The 20,847-nt window shown below is 32.2% G+C and overlaps 1 protein-coding gene across 12 annotated transcripts in view; it reads left to right on the top strand.

The window, feature by feature from the left end:
* PHC3 (polyhomeotic homolog 3) overlaps nt 1-20,847 on the top strand; it is an 80,873-nt gene that overhangs the window by 34,095 nt on the left and 25,931 nt on the right. For 6 of the 12 annotated variants that reach the window (XR_005653316.1, XR_005653319.1, XR_005653318.1 and 3 more), the window contains exons 8-15: nt 1,608-2,479; nt 2,771-2,818; nt 6,730-6,883; nt 9,509-9,759; nt 13,289-13,448; nt 17,440-17,554; nt 20,303-20,435; nt 20,527-20,758. Coding sequence is in view for 7 of the 12 variants with exons in the window: in XM_039865006.1 (XP_039720940.1) it covers nt 1,608-2,479; nt 2,771-2,818; nt 6,730-6,883; nt 9,509-9,759; nt 13,289-13,448; nt 17,440-17,554; nt 20,303-20,435; nt 20,527-20,758 (1,965 nt within the window). In the remaining 5 variants the exon portion in view is untranslated. Of the gene's footprint in view, nt 1-1,607; nt 2,480-2,770; nt 2,819-6,729; nt 6,884-9,508; nt 9,760-13,288; nt 13,449-17,439; nt 17,555-19,264; nt 19,335-20,302; nt 20,436-20,526; nt 20,759-20,847 lie in introns of those variants that run through there. The other 6 variants (XR_005653317.1, XM_039865009.1, XM_039865010.1 and 3 more) reach the window with 4 other exon arrangements.

Below are 20,847 nucleotides of genomic sequence, written 5' to 3'. Positions count from 1 at the left end.
TGAAGTACCAGGCTAGTTATGTGAAAATTATTTTGTTAGATGGAATTTTAGATCTAAAATTCTTTTTTTCCTCATAATTCATGGATATTTATTGAACTTTCTAAATGCCTGTTTCTTAAGATGTTAACCAGATGTTAATTTCCTTAAAGGATCTCCAGAATTTTAAATATTAACTAACCAAAAGCAAAAATTTGGTTAGAAGTTGTTAGAAGTTTTTTATAAGGCTTTTGTCACAGTGTGGTTGAATATAAAAATAGATGCAAGACATTATAGCCTATCTTAACATTCTGAGATTAGGAGAAATTTTTGCCTTGTCTTTAGTTCTATTTTAAGAGTCTCATGCTGAGCTAGCCAGGCTTTAGATCTATTTTAAATGTGTATAATTTTTACATGATATTAATCCATTTTTTCAGTTTGTCTTCTAGTAAACTGAGTTTCTTCTTTTTTAAATTTATTTTCAGTTACAGTTAATATACAATATTATATTAGTTCGAGGTGTAAAACATACTGATTGTACATTTATATATAGTGAATCCAATTTCCATTCTCATTCAGATAGAGAGGATTTCACCAGCATCTCTCTGTGTATAAACATACGCACCGATATGCAGGAGAGGCATAATGATGGAAATACTTGATTTTGCTAATTCTTACATATATCATCCCTGTTGTGAGTTGCTCCTCTGTGGGGAAATCTGGTACTATCATTTACAGATTACTCTAGGTTTTTTCGTTTGTTTTTGTTGAGGGAGAGAAGTAAAACAAGCTCCTTTGTTTAGACAATATGGACTTCTGATTGCTTTACTCTCTCTGCAAGCAACTAGTGGTCTCCTGTATTTTGAAGGGCCCCTAAAATTTCATTTCTTAGTTATAGCGATTATTTGACCATGCTCTAGAATTCACATATCTGTTTTGCTTAACTGAATTAACTTTTTATGCAAAACATTTTTTTCGTGAGTCAGGTAATACCAACTCTTCATCTTGGCTAAGTTTGGAAACTTATTTGAGAGGCTTTATAGTAATTACATTGACTAATTAGTTGGAAGAATGTTTAGACACAGATTAGAAAAGATAAGACCTTTATTCTATAGATTTTAATGTTGCATTTTTATGATTTCGAAGTTATCTTTATATTAAACTTGTTTAGTGATACTGCTCTCTTCACCAAAGAAAGAATTCAAGTGGATAAACTTTGTTAACAGTTAATGTATTATAGAAGTATACACTTGAAACCTATATAACTTTATTAACCAATGTCACCCCAATACATTTAATAAAATTTAAATTATTGAAAAAGTAAAAATTAATGCAGTTATTCTGGGGACCTATAAAATATAATAAGAATTAATCATGCATAGGTTCAGATTCATAAAGTGTTTTAGGTGATTTTCTTTTGGAACTTACCACAGTGTAACTTAATTTATGAAATCTTTATAGTTTTCTAAGGAAAAGTTGTTTGTCATATTTTAAGTCACTCTTGTCTGGAAGACTTTTAATAGATTTCTGATGTTTATAACCTTCTGATGTAAAAACTTTCCTCCTTTAGATTTAAAATTTTCTATGATATTTTTAAAATAAATACTAATTGTCATTTTTTTCTCTCACAGCTACATATCCTCCAATTCAGCCTCATCCTCTAATAAAACATCAGCAGATTCCTCTTCATTCACCACCTCCCAAGGTTTCCCATCATCAGCTGATACTACAGCAGCAGCAACAGCAAATTCAGCCAATCACACTCCAAAATCCAACTCAAGATCCACCCCCATCCCAGCACTGTATACCACTCCAAAACCATGGCCTCCCTCCTGCTCCCAGTAATGCCCAGTCACAGCATTGTTCACCAATTCAGAGTCATCCCCCTCCTTTAACAGTGTCGCCTAGCCAGTCACAGTCGGCACAGCAGTCTGTAGTGGTGTCTCCTCCACCACCTCATTCACCAAGTCAGTCTCCTACTATAATTATTCATCCACAAGCACTTATTCAACCACACCCTCTTGTGTCATCAGCTCTCCAGCCAGGGCCAAACTTGCAGCAGTCCACTGCTAATCAGGTGCAACCTACAGCACAGCTGAATCTTCCATCCCATCTTTCACTTCCAGCTTCCCCTGTTGTACACATTGGCCCAGTTCAGCAGTCTGCCTTAGTGTCCCCAGGTCAGCAGATTGTGTCTCCAGCATCACACCAGCAATATTCAACCCTGCAGTCCTCTCCAATCCCAATTGCAACCCCTCCACAGATGTCAACATCTCCTCCAGCTCAGATTCCACCACTGCCCTTGCAGTCTATGCAGTCTTTACAAGTGCAGCCTGAAATTCTGTCCCAGGGCCAGGTTTTGGTGCAGAATGCTTTGGTGTCAGAAGAGGAGCTTCCAGCTGCAGAAGCTTTGGTCCAGTTGCCATTTCAGACTCTTCCTCCTCCACAGACTGTTGCGGTAAACCTACAAGTACAACCGCCAGCACCTGTTGATCCACCAGTGGTAAGCCCTTGGAAGCTCTTTGACTTTCTTGCTGTATTGAAAGTAAAAACGATTTTCTCCCACATTGTGTTATATCGCTAGATCTACATGCCTATGAATTTAAAAAGCTTGAAATTTCCATCTGTCAGTGTCTGACAAACTTGTTGTATGGAAAGAAAAAAAATTTGCTGTTTGTTGTAGTGTGGTTGCATGCTTGATAATTTGTGATGGTTATTAAAGTCCCTCGTTAATTTATTACTATTTAAACAAATCCATCTGCTATCTTTACAGAGTTGATTTTTTTTCCCCAAGGGAATGCATTTGAACCAGTGTCATCTGCACAAAGTTTTTTCTCTTAAGGTGATTATCCTTCATAGATCCCTTCTGTTGGCTTGTATGTTCTTAAACGTATGGTTTATCTAGCTAACCTTTTTTTGGTGGTATGCATTCTGAAGGCCTGGGCCATTAAGGGCTTTTGTTTCAAGGTGGAGGTATGCTTGTATGATGTACATTTTTGGTAAAATTATATTTTATAATTAAAATTTTGTAAAAACATTTATTCTAGGAAAGAATCTGACTTTGCCAAAACATTAACTCTAAACCATCTTTTAGAATTATTCAACTTATGATTTAAATTTCTTCTCAGGGAAAATACGTACTTAAAATATCTCTCATTTAAAAAGCTAAAAAGAATCTCAGTGGATGAATTGAATACTGAGGATGAAAAAAATCCATTGGGAGGAGTAAAAGTTTTGAAAAATTTAGATTGTGGTGAAATTTACCAGAATAAACCTCTAAAAATGGTACATGTTGCCTAAAATGAAAAATGTTTTTCTTCAAACATTCTCTAAAGCACTTTTATAATTTATAAAACAATTTACAGTAAAAATTAAATAAGGTCTCTAAATGTTTAAGAATGATTAAATTCATAATTAATTTATAACTTATGAAAACAGTTCCCAAAGAAGTTTTATATCAAACCTCACTGAAGAGATTTTATTACTTAAAGACTAATAACCATTAGCCCAGAAAAGAAGGGAGTTTCAAAGTCTATTCTTTAATGGGAAACATTTTGGTTCTCAGGATGCAGATTTATAAATTCTTTATTCTCGTCATTCAGACTGGCCTTAATAGGCGTAAAGAGGATTGAATTCCACTTCCTATTCACTTTTATTAAAAACAGAACTTGACAAAAAAAATAATGGGCATCTAGAAATAAGTTTGTCATTCAATTATCATGTCTCTGTATTTTCTTTTAATAGAGTTTCAAAGAGTTTACAGTGGATATTGTAACATAAAAACACAGGCTTCAAAGTGTACAGTACCTTCAAAGAATCAAATTAAATTTATATTCTCACTTTCTAGTTCAGTGAATTGGTTTTTAACAAGAATAAAATTTCTCTGTATGCCTTGTTTTTCTAATTGTTTTTGTTAGGGTAAACTTTGAAGGAACATATTTGAAATAGAAATATCAAAATAATTAAATGAAAGCTAAAAATATTTATAGTCTTATTTTGTTACTTCCTGTCATCTCTTAAAAATTTTTTAAAAAAATTTGTCACCCCAGTTTTGGAAGTTTTTTTTTTCCATAAAAATAACTTTAGGTTCTCTTACTGGTATGGGTCATACTTGCTATCAGTGTTTTCATGTTATATTTCTTTTACTTTTCTTTGAATATCAAAGCCTATTTATTAAATTGTTATCTTTTTCTTTTATCACCTTTGATCAAATCTGTTTGTTTTTTTATCAAATGACATTTTATGAATTACACATTTCTTCATAGTTCCCTGGTTTTCTCAGATATTTAAAATATAGAGATATATTTACTTAAGAGATGTGAAAATTTGAAAAATAAGTGTGAATTATCAAAGTAAAATCAATTGTGTTTTTTAAAAAGATATATCTATAAAACTAAGATTTTTCATTGACATTTAGGTGTGATAAGATTTGGTGAGAGTAGATCATTTAGAACTAATGTTCCATGGTTTATTTAAGAAAAGGAGACAGATGGGACTCATATACTTTATTGAGGTAGATTTGTCAGGCATTCTAGTTTTAGAGTAGTTGTAGTTATGAGCTAAACAAAAATTGTGATGTGCAGTTTTCTGATGATCTTGTAAGCTAAATCTCTACTTCTTTGCTTTATTTAATATTTTAGTTGTTGCAATTTAGGTTTTTTTTTTAACCTGATGATGCTGTCTGTGACAGATCTATTTTTGCCTACTTTTATTCATTAACTTATTTTGTCTTTACATGGGAGATTTGGAAGAAAGTGTGTGTAGTTAGGTTTAACTATAAAGAATGAAAAGTATTCTACAGTATTCTTTGATGGATTATTTCAGAATATGCTATTTGTGTTATGCTTCGCATTATTTTTTAAAAATCAGAATTTTATGCATGATCAGACTTTGATTCCTTAAAAGGTACTGTAGTAGGTGTTTGAAAAACTTGAGACAACATTAATATTAAAGAGAGTTTCAGCATTTTTAAAAGAGATAATGATCTTTGGAAGGAAAGTAATATCTAAAAAAAATGCTACACCTACACAATTGAACTGGTTGATCAATCCATACTTGTCTAATTACCTCTGAATCAGAATTCCCACCACTCCCTTAAATTAAAATAATCAGTACTACAGTGGATGCCCCTCACTAGAAGGTCTTTTTTTCCCCTTTAACCTCCAGGACGTTTTTTTGGATGACTTTCCCTGTATTGGACGTTATCATTTTAAAAGAGTTATCATGAACAGATATTAGCAGTCATTGTTGCATTGTGCAATAACAAACAACTACTTTCACTTCTGGAGATCCAGACATAAAGCAAGAAATCTCTCTTGGTGAAACAGGCTTCCAATGTTCCAATGCAGGGTTATGAACAAATAGTTTTTAAAATGTTGTCTACTTAGTAGCTAATCCAGATCACAGTTCTGGATATTATATTTGATATAAAATTATCAGTAACAATGAGACTTAAAAATTTTTTAAAAAGCAAAAGAAAAGATTTCTTAGTAGAGGTTTAGAAAGTTAGGAATATTTTTTTTTTAATTTTCGCTGTTGTTGGATATGCCTTTGTAGATGAAGTAGTAGTCCTTTTTATAACATGGTTTATGCTAGTTTCAGAAATCTTGACATTTTTCTATTTGATTACATATACATCAAATCATCTAACTTTTTCAATTAAAAATACACAATATTAGATATCACTTAAAGTGTTTTGAAAGTTTGTTGAAAGGTTTTTTGTTTTAACATTTATTAGAAACATTAATCAGTTTGGGTAAGTAATCTTAAGAACTCACAACCTTCGTAAATTTAAGTAATCTTTATACATAAAAAGAAGGGAGGTGAATTGCTTTGTGGCTTTTTTTTTTGTAAACTGTCATCTTTCAAAAATAATGGTTAAATAATGATAATCTAATGAAATATTAATAAGTTATTTTTAGTTATGAGGTTCCTACTCAGAGTGCTTTTGAGTCCATGTTTTCTTTTTAAGTATAATCTTTACCATTGGATAACAAGGTAATTAAGTTAAAGACTTAAAAACTTTCTTCTATAAGTATGGAAAATATTAAAGAACTAAAATTAGTGTCTCAAATGGTTTAGGATGAGATGTGTGTGTGTATGTGTGGATTATTTCAAGGATAGATATTGTCTATTTACTTGATATTAGCTTATAAAAAATCATTAGATTCTTGAGTAGATCAGAAGATTAAAGAAAAGATGTAAAGATATAATTGCTTATATACCTTTTTTGTAGGTACTCAGACATTACTTTTCATAATTTAATCTTTAATTCACATAAATATAATAAAGAGCTTGGGATGTATTCCTTTAGTCGGTATATTTCCTGATATGTTGTGTGTCATTTTGGAGATTTACTTAATGTGCTTGTGAAAAATAGCATCTATTTTGATTTATGATCATTAGAAATTAACAGAAACAATAGTAAATTCCCAGAGTACATAAAATCAAAATATTTCTTTTAATTCACAAAATTAAAAGTATGGCTTGACTTGACTCACCTTTTTGGAAAGCTTTAGTGAGTTGTAGCCTAGATACTGATCTGCAACTTACTTTTAGTAAAATATCATCAAGTATTAGGAAAACTTCATTTGAGTGAATTTAAGAGTTTTGTTTTCAACCTGTCATATAGTCTTTTTGCCTTGTTTTTAAGTTTAAAACACTTAGAATTTATTTTTTTAAAATTAAGTTAGGAACACCTTATTAAATGTATTTTTAGAAACATTTTAAGGTGGTGTGGTTTGTCATTTGCAGGTCTATCAAGTAGAAGATGTGTGTGAGGAAGAAATGCCAGAAGAGTCAGACGAATGTGTCCGGATGGACAGAACCCCACCACCACCCACATTGTCTCCAGCAGCTATAACTGTGGGGAGAGGAGAAGAGTTGACTTCCGAACATCCTTTGTTAGGTGAGGGAATATCTAAGTTGAGGGGAATTTTTATTGGATAAATGTTAATAATCAGAAAGTTTTTTTTTTTCATGAGAGATGGTATTAAACTAATTTGTTATGTAATTAATTGCAGGAAAGCATACATTAGAATTCAAGATTTTTTTTTGATGAGGGACAATTAGAACAATTAATGAGGAACCACCCAAATGAAAAAAACATCATAGCCTTCTAATTTTTAGTGGTTTGTACAGATGTGTTTTATATGCCCATTCAGATTCATGTGTCAAGCTATTTCTAGCTTACAAATTGGAATAAATCAACATTCTATCAAAAGATTTCAGTTATACTTTCCAAAATCACAGAGCGTTCTAAGTCATATCTGACAGTCTTAATAATTGCTTGCGATCCAGACTGAGTAAATGCTTTTCAGAGTGTTCTTTCCCAGACAGTACTTAAATTAAACCTCATTAATTCTTAGTGGAGACATGGATTAAAAAATTCTTGAGCGTAAAGCATTCAAATTCACATTCAGTACTTCAGTGCTACTTTTTAGTTCAAGTAAATCTTTTATATGCTCCTCCTTACAATATCAAAGTGACCGAATCCTAGATATTTTACTAAAACATCAGTATGACCTATCGCCCAGTGTCGGGGTCCTAAAAAAGGATACATTCTGTGTTAGGTTTTTGTTTTTTTTTCCTGTCAATAATTCATTTAGGTGATAAAGTAGCTCACACTTTAAATCTTTTCTGCTGCCAGTTTTAGTATGGCCCATGAGCTGTGGATGGTTTTAAATTTTTTAAATGGTTGGAAAAAAGTAACATGTCATGTGAAAATTATATAAAGTATAAATATCATTGTTCTTTAATAAAGTTTTTCACAACACATCCATGTTCATTTGTTCAAATATTACCTATGGCTGCTTTTTTTACTACTGTAGCAAAGATGTGTAGTTGCAGAGATGATATTGTCTTTTATAGAAAGTTTATAGACCCCTGCTCCTGCTAATAATAATGTTAGTTCAGGCTTTGTTGTAAATATTCTGTTTTTTTGAATATCTCTTGCCCCTTGTGATCATTCCAGGTAAGAAGAACCACTGTAACAGGCATGGAAACAAATTGTAGTGTGACAGTGACTTTGCTACCAAAGCAACACTTGCCCTCTTTTCTTCAGTATGCCACATCACTAACCCTTCGGTTCTCTTCAGCTTTTATTCCCTTACTACCATTGTGAATCTCTGGAAAGCATAGAAGGGGAGAAATCAATTTTCTTCCAATTTTTTTCCCCTCCTGAAAAATAGAAAATATTTAGTCAATAAAATTATATAAAATGTTTAAGACAAGTTTTTGCCTTTGCTTATTCAAAGTAATACTTCAAAAGAGATTTAAAAAAATCCATAGTATGAAATCTTTGTAGTTTCTGTACACTAGAAATGAATTTATGTTGTTGCAGATTTTCTGGAATTTTGATTTAAAGACAAATAGCAGATTGCAGTAATTGGATACTAACCTTGCGTTATGACTTTAAATACCCAATGAGCATTACTAATGGTACTCAAAGGAAATTTAAACATTTTTGAAATACCGAAACACAAGAATGTCTTCACATTTTTTTCCTCTCAGGGTATAGTCCGATATCCTGTCAAGCATATCCATCTGGCTAAACTGTCTAAGTACAATGTAGACTTGAGTCTTCCTGTAACTTCATACTTGTTACTCTCCTGTTGTATTTAAGTGGGAAAAACAGGAAGGTTGATATTTAGAATAACTCATCAAATCATGAGATAAACTAATGTGCAAAAATTGAGGGACTATTTCCATCTAGGATTCAGTTTTCATAAATCTCTGCTCTTTTAAAATTTTTCTCAGATATCTGTACTCATTGATATTCTCAGCTATCAGCTAGTTCTGTATTTCCACTTAAAGGTTTGGTGCTATTGAATGGATAGGTAAAGTCTGCATCACAGGCTGCCGGGTCTTATCTTATTGTGGTCCTCAAGAGTTTGAGGAGGAGGTATCACAGTGATTTAGCTCAACATTTTGCAATTGCCTGGTACTGCGGTGTTCTCCCTGACATACATAGTACCATTGAAGAGTTGTAAAAAAGACCTCAAAGAACATTCGTACATGGATTTGGATTAGCCTTACTGCTTGAAATACAGGTGATGCGACCTGTGTAGTTCATTAAAATCTCTATTTATTCTTTGGATTTCATGATCTTTTTTTATCTAAGCATATTTTCAAAGTATCACTCCTCTCCCCGCCATTTGGAATATATAAACAAGAACATAGGAAATTTAATACCCGTGTAGCTTAAAAATTCTTTTAACGCAACAATTTCAATAATTATTTCTAAACTGACATTCTAGAACATATTCATGTCTTATGAGACTGTTCTAACCATGGTTGAAATGACAACTGAGCAAGTTATTTCTTCTTCTGTAAAGTGAGGATAATAGTAGTTTTTATCTCATAAAGTCATTGTGCAGCTTAAATGCAGTCATAAATAAAAAGTTTTTAGAATGGTTTTTTAAAGCACCGGAAATTAACTATTGTTGTTGTTAATGATTATTCTTGATTTTTCTTTCAAGTCTGCCTGAACAGAATGCTAAAGATTAAAAAATTGATGTTTTTTTTTTTTCAGAGCAAGTGGAATTACCTGCTGTGGCATCAGTCAGTGCTTCAGTAATTAAATCTCCTTCAGATCCTTCACATGTTTCTGTTCCTGCTCCTCCACTCTTACTTCCAGCTGCTACCACAAGAAGTAATAGTACATCTATGCCCAGTAGTATTCCCAATATAGAAAACAGACCTCCACAGGCCATTGTTAAACCACAGATCTTGACCCATGTTATTGAAGGTTTTGTGATTCAGGAAGGATTGGAGCCATTTCCTGTAAGTAACAAGCAAATTTATATTTTTAAAATTATTCATGTAGCATTATTTAAAATTTAGTCTATTATTGCTCTCTAATAAGAAGCTTATAGTTTTATTTCAAAAAAGTTGTCATTCTTTTATCTAGAATTTATGTCACCTTTATGTGTTCCTAATATATTTCTGGAATTTTATGCTAGCTATTTAGATAAACTAAGGAGAAAGTTTTCATGCTATAAGGATATCAGTTTTATAATTTTTATAGAAAGGTAGTTGGAAGTTTACTCCAATGAAATAAACTTTTCTATTTTTTCTTCTTAGGGGACTGAAATGACACCTAGGTGTATTTTTCTTTAAATGGTATTTCTTGTATAATGTGATACTTTGGAAACTTTAACTTGAGTACAGAAAATAATAACTTTCCAGTGATCTAATACTTCTGTGTTACCCAGTTGATGGTTTATAATTATCAAATAGTAGATTTTTTCATTATTCTTAAATCTCAGCCTTCAGTCAGACTTTTAAATGCTTTAAAATGTTCACCTCAAAATGAAGGTACCTTATCTATCACTAAAAAGTCTTATAATTTGAGAGTAGCTATATAATTTATATGCTAATATCTGGAGATAAAACATTTTTCCTTAGAAAATAAAGACAAGTGGCCAAAATCAAAGAAAACAAAATAGTTATTTTTTTTATTAAGTTTATTGGGGTAATATTGGTTAATTATATACAATTATGTAATTTTCAGGTGTACATCATAATTTGACATCTGTATATTCTATTGTGTGTTTTCCACCCAAAGTCCAGTTTCCTTCAGCTAGTATGTATTTGATCTTTGATCTCCTTTACCCACTCACCCTACGAAATATTTTATTTTGAAGTCCTTTGAATTGTCTGACTTTTCAGATTTATGGGTAGTGAAGATATTGCATTGTGATAGTTGGTTGCTTATATCTTCAGTTTACTATGTGTGTATTAAACTTGGATCCCCTATAAGAATCCTGATTTACTGAGTGGAGGAAGTCTTTTCTCCCTAGTCCTCAGTGTTTGGATCCTGGCTCTGAATTTATCAAGTCACTTAGTCTTTTTGATCTTCATTTTGCTCAACTAGCAAATGGAGATTAATACTTTGCTCTTAGGATTGTTATAAGGATTAAATATGCATAAATTGTTCTATGTAGTACCGGGCACTTAATAGCCAGAGCTATTATTATCAGTTATTACTAGTGACAATTACAGTTTTGGGTTTTTTTTAGATTATAAAAGTAATACGTTTTTTTTTTTTAATGGAAAATTTGGGAAATGTACAGAAAAATCTCCATTAATAACCACGATGTATATATTTATATGTTTTCATATGATCAAGATTATTATTTTATATAGTTCTGCTTTCACTTAGTATATCTTGAGCATTTATTTTCTCATGATTAATAGTACTTTGGAAACATTTTGAATAACTATGTTTCACTTTATGCACAAACATAATTTACATAATTCTTCATTATTGTTGGACATTTAGGTTTCCACTTTTTCACTATTCAAGTAGTCCTGAAAAGAATATCTTTGTACATAAATTGTCCACATTTTTAATAATTTCTTTAGTATAAATTCCTAGAAATGCAAGTATTGAATCACATTACATATGTAGTCTTAAGATTCAATATATCGTACTAAATTATTTTCTGAAAAGATTATTTAAATTTATTCACATACCAGAAGTCTATCCCTTTAGCAGCACTTAACTTTGCAGTTTTTTTTCAGCAGTAACTTATAAATTTTACCTGAGGCATATTAAATATACTAACTGAACAAAATTTAGAAGTTTATGGATGATTATTCTCTCAGGTTAAATGTAGCAATTTCCAGTAAGTTATTGTTCACCACATGTGGCAGATACTGGAGACTTAACCAGAATTCTTAAATAGAATTAGAGGTTCTATTTTTTTCAGATTAACTGAGAGTTCACTAGTGAATCAGTAAATATTTTTGGTCTGGATTGTTTTTGCTGAAAACATTTCTAAAATAACTATTACTTATGACTTAACCAAGTATACTGAACATAAGTGAATTTTTTTGTTGTTGATTTTAATGTTGATGTTTGCAGATTTTTCCATTTCTTTTTGTGATTACAGTGGATTTGGTTGCTGAACTAGGAATCAGGAGACATGAGTTCTAGTCTTTCAGTTTTTATAAAGAAATCACCTAAACATTTTGAATATTAGTTCCTATTTATTTATTTATATTTAGTTGTAGTTGGTATACAATATTATATTAGTTTCAGGTGTATAATATCGTGATTTGACATTTATGTACCCTTACTTGTATGATCACCACACTAAGTCTAGCAATCATTTGTCACTCTGCAAAGTTATCCCAATATTATTGACTATATTCCTTCCTGTTCACCTTTTTCACCCATCCACCTCCCCCCACCTTCTGACAGCCATCAGTTTGATTTCTGTTTGTGAGTCTGTTTTTTCTTTGTTTGTTTTATTTTGGTGTTTTTTTTTTTTTTATTTTAGATTACACATATAAGTGAAGTCATATGATCTTTCTCTGATTTATTTCACTTAACATAATACCCTCTAGGTCTATCCATGTCATTGCAAAGGGCAAGATTTAATTATTTTTTATAGCTGAGTAATATTTCATTGTTTATATATACCACATTTTCTTTATCCATTCATTTATTGATAGATAACCTTTTGCTTCCATATCTTGGCTATTTTAAGTAATACTGCATTGAACATAGGTGTGCATATATCTTTTCAAATTAGAGTTTTGGATTTCTTTGTATAATACCCAGAAGTGGAATTGCTGAGTGGTATGGTGGTTCTAGTTGTAGTTTTTTGAGGAACCTCCATACTCTTTTTCCATTGTGGCTGTACCAATTTACAGTTCCACCAACAGTGCACAAGGGTTCCCTTCTCTTTACATCCTCACCAATACCTGTTACTGTTGACTTATTGATAATAACCATTCTGACTGGTATGAGGTGGTATCTCATTGTGGTTTTGATTTGCACTTCCCTGATGATTGATGATGTTGAGACTCTTTTCTTACGTTTGTTGGCCATCCGTATATCTTTAGAGAAATGTCTGTTCATGTCCTCTATTCATTTTTTGCCCTTATCTTTAAAATATACATAATAATGATCTATTCTGAGGAGATAACCCTACAAATAAAAAGCTATGTACATGAAAAATAAATCTTAAAAAAGTCATTGCAGAAAAAAAATTAAGGATACTGGGCAATCAAAATTTATAACTGATTTTTAAAGACTTTTCTTAACTGCTTGCTTAAACTAGGATGCTAGGTTCCATTAGACGGAGATTTTGAAGTATCCATATTGCTGATGATCTGAAATACAAAGTGTCTATGTCCAGATTGCCTAACCTTTTCTCAAGGAGTAAAATGCTTAATGAATGGATCTGATCAGTTGAACAAGTAAATTATCACATACCATTCTTTTCAAGAGGTTTTTTAAAACCAACTTATTTCTGAAAGTCTTAAAAGATTATTTGATTTTATTCTTTTTCTTTTGAAGGTGAGTCGTTCATCTTTGCTAATAGAACAGCCTGTGAAAAAAAGGCCTCTTTTGGATAATCAGGTGATAAATTCTGTGTGTGTTCAGCCAGAGCTACAGAATAATACAAAGCATGCAGATAATTCATCTGACACAGAGATGGAAGACATGATTGCTGAAGGTTTGTGGATTTTTATTCCTCGCAGATTTTTCACTTGGAAATATTCACTTTTATTCTCATATAATGCATTATTTGACTAAAATAATGGGAAATCTAACCAGACTCTTAATGGCCAGAAAATCAAAATAGCAAGATTGGTATTAATTTGCATACTGTCAGTTTGACTTTTGAAAGAGTGTAGGCAGGAAAAGATTCCATTATATATAAAAATAATTTAAAAATTTAGGATTGAAACAATTTTTCTGTCTTTCTAAGCAGACTTAAAAATATGACTATTTTAATGAGTTTGCTTAAAAATTTAGAGGTTCCATGGGTTGTTTGGTTTTAGACTTTCCATATTCTGATGTTTGCTATCAGGTAGATATTACAATTGTATTAAGGATGTACTCTTCAATAAAGAGGTGATTAAATTTGTTCAAAGAGAAAAATACCACTAAATCTCCTTAATGTCAAGGAATCCTCTTTTTATAGACTTTATTCTAATAGTGAATATTCCATAAAAGTCAGTGGTGTACAAAATGACTGCAGGAAAACAAATACAAATAAATGCAAAAATGATATATTTTATCTTTTATTGATTCTGATCATGGCTTTGATCATGTTGTCAAGAGATGGTTACTGAAGATTTTTAGGCAGGTGACATGAATAGGAATGATTTTGGAAAAACTATTTGTTGTCTGTAGGATGAATGCGGAGATTTGGCATGTACTTGTAACAGTGGGAAGAGGAAAGAATGAATTGATGGAAGACAAGGCGAAGTGTGATGTAATAGGACAACATGCCAGACAAATTAAGGGAAAAGGAAGATTTAAAGATGATTAATTTATGCAATGAGCAGTAAATAAACTATAGAGATCTAATTACAGTATAATGAATATAGACAACAGTATTATACTACAATCATCAAACTTGCTAAAAAAGTAAAACTTAATTATCCCAACAATTCAAAAGAAAGAATAATTAGGTAAATTGATAGAAGTAGTAAATACTGTTACAACAGCAATTATACTTAATATGTAAGTATATCAAATTAACATGTTGTACACCTTCAGTTTACAGTGTTACATGTTAAATATATTCAACAAAAAGGCAATCTATTTCATAGTGGAGATACTTTTACATAAAAAGTGTCAAAATTTTAAATAGTTCATAAATTACCAAGGTAATTTTATGAAGTGTTTCTGTTGTGTACTTTGGTGTTTATGGTAAGTCCTATAGGGTTAAATGGTGAAGTAACTTATTTAGTGGCTGTGGTTTTAGCGTAGTATATTCAGTTTAATTCAGTGTAATGTGAGGATTATTCTCTTAAAGAATAAACCATGTTTCTGTTTGGACCAGTTCTATAGCCAAAATATCTATGTTTTCCCTGATAAATCACACTGATTATGGTTTCTGTCTTGGCTTTTTTTTTTTTTTTTTTTTTCTTTTTTTACTGCTGATCTTCAAGTGAGCTCAAATCTTTAGGAAAATGAAAAAGTAACTTTCTCACACAAAAAATTGGGGACCTTTATTAGAGTCTATATTTTTGGCTACTTCATTAGAGACCCAGAATAATATTTGATTAAACAGGATAGAAGTTTAATTTTCTCTGATATAGCCCAAGAGTAAGCTGTCTGCGGCTCCGTGATGTTGGGCACCTAAGCTCCCAGTATCTTAAGGCTCTGCCATCCCTAGAATGTTGCTCTCATTTCCAAGATAGTTCCTCTTCATAATCACATTCTAATCAATGAGACAGGAGAACGGGTACCACGTGGAATTTGCAAGCATTGCCATTCATATGTCATTGGTCAGAAATTGGCCATACCTAGGGCAGAAACTAGTTTTTATTCTCAGTGTCTACTTTCCTAGCTAAAAATTAAGATTCTGTTACTGTGGGAGAAAAGTGAAGAATGGATATTGGAGAATTACCAGCTGTCTCTGCCATAGAATCCAGTCTTTATTAGCTAAAGCAACAGTTTTTAAACTCATTTGCCTGTGTAAATTTTTATTCACAAATGTTAGAGTAGCCTTGGTAACATTACCAAATGTGTTAAAATTCTGATCAAACAGAACAGATTTTGGAATCTATTAATGTTCTTCTCTTTATGAGAAATAAAACTGATATTCTATTTTCATTAGATTGTTAACCTTTAGACCATACTTGTTTGGGATCTATCTTCCCTTTCTTACTAGCAAAAACATTTCCTTCTCCTTCATAAGGTATTTTATCATCAAGTGTTGCATATTGTTTATTCATTAATAAAAACTTGAAATAGAGCTTTTAGTATAGTCTGAAAATGGAACCTACTTGAAGAATGGAATCTTTGGGGCTGAATTGGTGGCAGTGGTGTTGAGTGAGAAATTCTGTCTCTGGTATAGGCTTTTCAAGGTCAGGTTAGGGTACATGCTTAACAAAGTTAAAACAGTACTCCTGGAAGTTAGGACATCAAGTCCCAGGAATGTATTAAAGCCCACAGCTGTATTAAAGCCATCTCTAGGTCATGGGAAGGAGCAATTTTTATTTTACCTGTTTTGAGGCTATTTCTTCCCCATTGCTACTAAATAGATGACTTTTGCTTATGACGGTAGTCTTGAAAATTTCCTTAAAACGATCACTTGCCAGTTCTTGATTTGATCAGTCATGACAATGTATTTGGATATCCCTTGGAACTTCAAATATTATTTCACAGTATGTTTTTTTAGTAGTTTTTGCTGCCTTCATTTGATTTAGCACTTTGCCATTTCCTTCTCCAATAACACTAGGATAATATGAGTGCTTGAACTTACTGATATTGAGTACATGTTATCCAGGTCTACATTTGAGAGTCCCTTTCTTCATCGTAACAATCTTGGTTAAATAAATAGCAGAGGAAAGTACATATGGAGCTCACAGCTACAAGCTTTAGTTAGTGGAGTGCTTTTTTGCATATTTTCTTATGACTTGGGATAGAAATTATGAGGATGCAAGAAAATGGGAAAATATGGTGGATTTAAGAATTTAACAGTTTTCATTGAAGTATTTCCTAAGCACTATTACGGGTGTTGGTACTCTTAGTTCTTATGGGGAAAACAAGAAATGGAACTCTCACTTTTTTATGCCTACTTAATTTGGGCATTCATATAATCTTCATTGCAATTCTTTGGGAAAGGTATTATACACTCCAGTTTATAGATGAGAAAACTGTGGGTCATGAAGATTAAGTTGCTTGCTTATAGGTGATTGCTGCTGAATACCTGAGGATTTAGGGAGGAGGTTTCTTTGGGTCCTGTAGGATGACTTAAAGTTATGGATGTACAGGTGGAGGAAGGACACTCTAACTTAATAGAGAACATCCTGACCAAAAGGAGCAGAGGTTAGAAATCACAAAACTATTTGTGATTTTAAAGATTAAATGATTTTTGTTTTAATATAACTAAAAGTTGGGATTGCTTTATAATTAGATGTATACATCTTTATATATTCTTTTGTATACTGTGGATCTTTGAGAGTGTTAATTATTTTAACATGTTCTTCTAAAATCAGACATGTCAAAATTTTACCTTCTTTGGAGTCATCCTCATTCTCTCCAGTTAGAATTAAATGTTCTCTTCTGTATATCTCCATAGCACAGTATACCAAATTCATATCCCACACGGTGCTTTTTGAAAGTGTTCCTCCTGCAGCGTACTGACTATCTTATTCATTTTAATTTTGCTTACAGTGCTTAATAAAGTTATTTGCACATTTCTGAGATGTTGGAGTCTTAGCAAAATGAAACTTTAAAATGTATTGCTTGCTTATGTAGATAAAACTCCATAAAATTTTTATGCAGGAGAAAAAGGGAATTGGTAGAGGTGGTCATTTTTGGAGGCTTTTGCCTTGCCAAAGTGGCTGTGGATTGAAAAATTAAAAGACCCATTCCTTTAAGTTTCCTGGAGGATCTGAACTAGCAGCATCCAGCCAAAGTTAAGGCTAAAAGAAAATTTTCCACAATTAAATTTTTGTAAGATTTTTCCTTTTCTTCTTTTCTAGAGACGTTAGAAGAAATGGACAGTGAGTTGCTTAAGTGTGAATTCTGCGGGAAGATGGGATATGCTAATGAATTTCTTCGGTCAAAACGATTCTGCACTATGTCATGTGCCAAAAGGTATTTCTATTCTCTTGAGTTTAAAGCACAAACCAACAACTACTATAACAAAATCAAAAAACTTACAGGGTTTACCATCAGTCAAAACTAGATATTATAATATAGAGGAGCTACTTTGATATTTAGTTATTAAATTTTGCTATGTGAGAATTATAAATTCATAACAGTTTTATAGCCTAATACTGAAGTAGCCATCTCCCGATGGTAAGAATATGCTTGGGAGAATCCCTCCTGTGAATCGACTAATACTTAAGATATCGGAACAATATTTATCACCCGATTTTTTAAATCAGTATTGAAATACCTGGATTTATTTTATTTTCATTTGTTTAAACCATATCCTGTTAATTTTAGGTTTCTAAGTGGAATAGCTATAGCATTAAGTTCTCTACATTGTTACATTATCAGCAAAATATGTTTTCTAAATCTGTGTTTTCACTAGTAATATTACAAGTGAATAGTATTAATAACGAAAGAAATGTTTGGTATCCTCATTGATCTCGTCTTGTTTAGTTTACATTAAAAAATTCATTAACAGAATTTTTGATAATTGTAAAAAATTCATTAACAGAAACCTCATTTAAAGTGAAGTAGGGAGGCCAGAAGGGGGAGCTCTCAAGCCCTGTGTCCTTCCCAAAGCACAACAGGAAATCCTTTGTAATAACCCCTCCCAACTTACTTTTTGCCTCTATAAAGGGATTTCCTCTCCTTTGTTGAGGAAATAGAACAGAAAAATAGCAGAGTAAAGGGAAGAAGTATCTGACTCTCTGTGGTTGCATGTACTGGATTGTTCCTTGCTGTTCTAAAATAAACCCACTTTGCTGGACAGATATCTGGCTGATTTTTTTGTTTACAGTCAACATAATAAATCCTAACATAGGTATTTACCACTAAAGGTGAAGTGTATGCACAGGTTGATTATTTTGAAATTTGTTCTCTGTTTTAAAAAGAGTTTAGGTCTTAATTGTATACATCTAGAGAATTTCTTGCTTGAACCTATTATTTAGTATTGTGTCACTAAATTATACTTGGTAGAACTTAGTATAAGCATTGTTCTATTAAATTAGTAGAAGTATTTTCCTCCAAAAATAGTTCTTAATGGTCAGTCTATTACTCAGATATTCTTTTAGGTTCTTGATAGTCCTAATCAAATTATGTAACTCCTGTTTAACTTGGGAATTTTCCAGTTTGCATATACCACAAGAAAGAATAGTGACTCTCTGATTCTAAGAGATTCAAAACTCTGAGGGAAAAGGACTGCCTTTCAAAATATTTTAAACATTTTGACTATTTAAAAATATTTCAGGACATTTAACACCATGACTCTTCTTTCAGAGATGATTTCTGAGTTATCACATTATTATACCTTCAGGTGAACCTCTTTAGAAGGCTAGGGGTCTTAATGTAGGGAAATGCAGGTGAGAGAGCAGGGAAGAGAGGATAAATTAGGGAAGAACTGCTGCTGTTTACATGACTGCCTGTCTGCCTTGGAGATCTAAATATTTAGGGATTAAACAGCAAGTATAAAGTTAGTCCCTTTTTTCTGTTGTCAATGGGAAAGAAGTTTTGTCAACTGATATGAATGGCAATAAGAAATCTATAGCGCTGAGCCCACAGATGAGCATAATTAACACGACAGGAGCTTCTTAAATTGTTTTGAGGTAAAATGAAGTGGCCATCTGGACACTTTTTTCTTTTTTATATTTTTAGGGGAAAAAAATGCCTATTCATTCTCATAGTGCTCCTTACTTCCGCCTCCAGATATTTTCATTAAACATAGGTGAGGAAAATTTATTTTGGTCTCTGTATATTGGTCCTAGAGCAATTATTATTAGCAGTTAATTGGGATTTATTCTTGTCATTTTTCTGAAATATTATCTTAGCGCAAAAGAGTTTTGAAAATAAATTACAATGGCAGTTTCATATGTGTAAAAAAAGGAACTGCATGTATTTTTCTTAGCCTTTCTACAGCTTTTCAAAAATTGTTTCTTAGATTATTCCTTTTCACTCTCTAGGGCAGGGATTGGCAAACTATGCCCAGGCCAAGTCAATCCTGTATCTTATATTTGTTTTGTATGGCCCCTGAGCTAAGGACGGTCTGTATTAAAAAACATTTGATAGTCTGTTTTGATAAAATAAAAATCTTTCAACCAACCTTAGAGAATTCCGTATTTTTAAATTTCCCAAAGAGTAAGAGCTATGAATTCCTTGTGTAATTTTGAAATCTCAACTTTACATTTTTGCTCTTTGATTACAGTAATATTTGAAAAATTTTTTACTATCCATTTGGGATTTCCTCTTTTTGACTATATTAACCTCTTTTTGTTAATCCCTGTTTAGAAATTATTACTTGGGATAATAGTTTGGATGAACAACTAAGTAGTTAAATTCATAACTTCTTTTTCTCTTGGAACCTTGAATTATTTTGCTGCTGTAAAAATCCATTATCCTTTCTATTTTGTAGAATGTTTCCCACTGTTGTGCCGTTATTAGGAAAAAATGTCAATGCCTTGTTATAGGTGTCCAGTATTATATTGAGAGCTTAATTATGATATATGCAGAGTCCAATTTTTGACTGTCAGCATAAGTCAACCTGTTGAACACTATGGTTTATTTTCTGAGGTATTATAGTCCTTAATGAAGTATATGGCATTTATTGATTCACAAATTCACTTTAAAGTCATAATGAACTACTAAATGGAGTGTCTTATGTATCATTTAATATTTTTTCTTACTTGAATTTCTTAGGTACAATGTTAGCTGTTCTAAAAAATTTGCACTTAGTCGTTGGAATCGTAAGCCTGATAATCAAAGTCTTGGGCATCGTGGCCGCCGTCCAAGTGGCCCTGATGGGGCAGCAAGAGAACATATCCTTAGGCAGGTCTGTAGAAACCTTGCTTCAATGTACAATACCCTTTTCAGAAATGCAAGGAAAGTGCAATGCTGTATTTTACTTGTACTACATTTTCCAGCTTCCAATTACTTATCCATCTGCAGAAGAAGACTTGGCTTCTCATGAAGATTCTGTGCCGTCTGCTATGACAACACGTCTGCGCAGGCAGAGTGAGCGGGAAAGAGAGCGTGAGCTCCGGGATGTGAGAATTAGGAAAATGCCCGAGAACAGTGACTTGCTACCAGTTGCACAAACAGAGCCCTCTATCTGGACAGTTGATGACGTCTGGGCCTTCATCCATTCTTTGCCTGGTATGTAGTCCAGCACTTTGGCCTTAATATTTTTCTTGTGCATTCACACACAGGAATGATTTTAGATCCATCCACACCTGCCGCACAAA

The sequence above is a fragment of the Pteropus medius genome, unplaced genomic scaffold, assembly GCF_902729225.1.
Source record: "Pteropus medius unplaced genomic scaffold, Ma_sr-lr_union100, whole genome shotgun sequence".
Taxonomy (NCBI): Eukaryota; Metazoa; Chordata; class Mammalia; order Chiroptera; family Pteropodidae; genus Pteropus; species Pteropus medius.
Note: the sequence above shows the minus strand (reverse complement) of the source record. Positions and strands in the feature narration are given on the sequence as shown.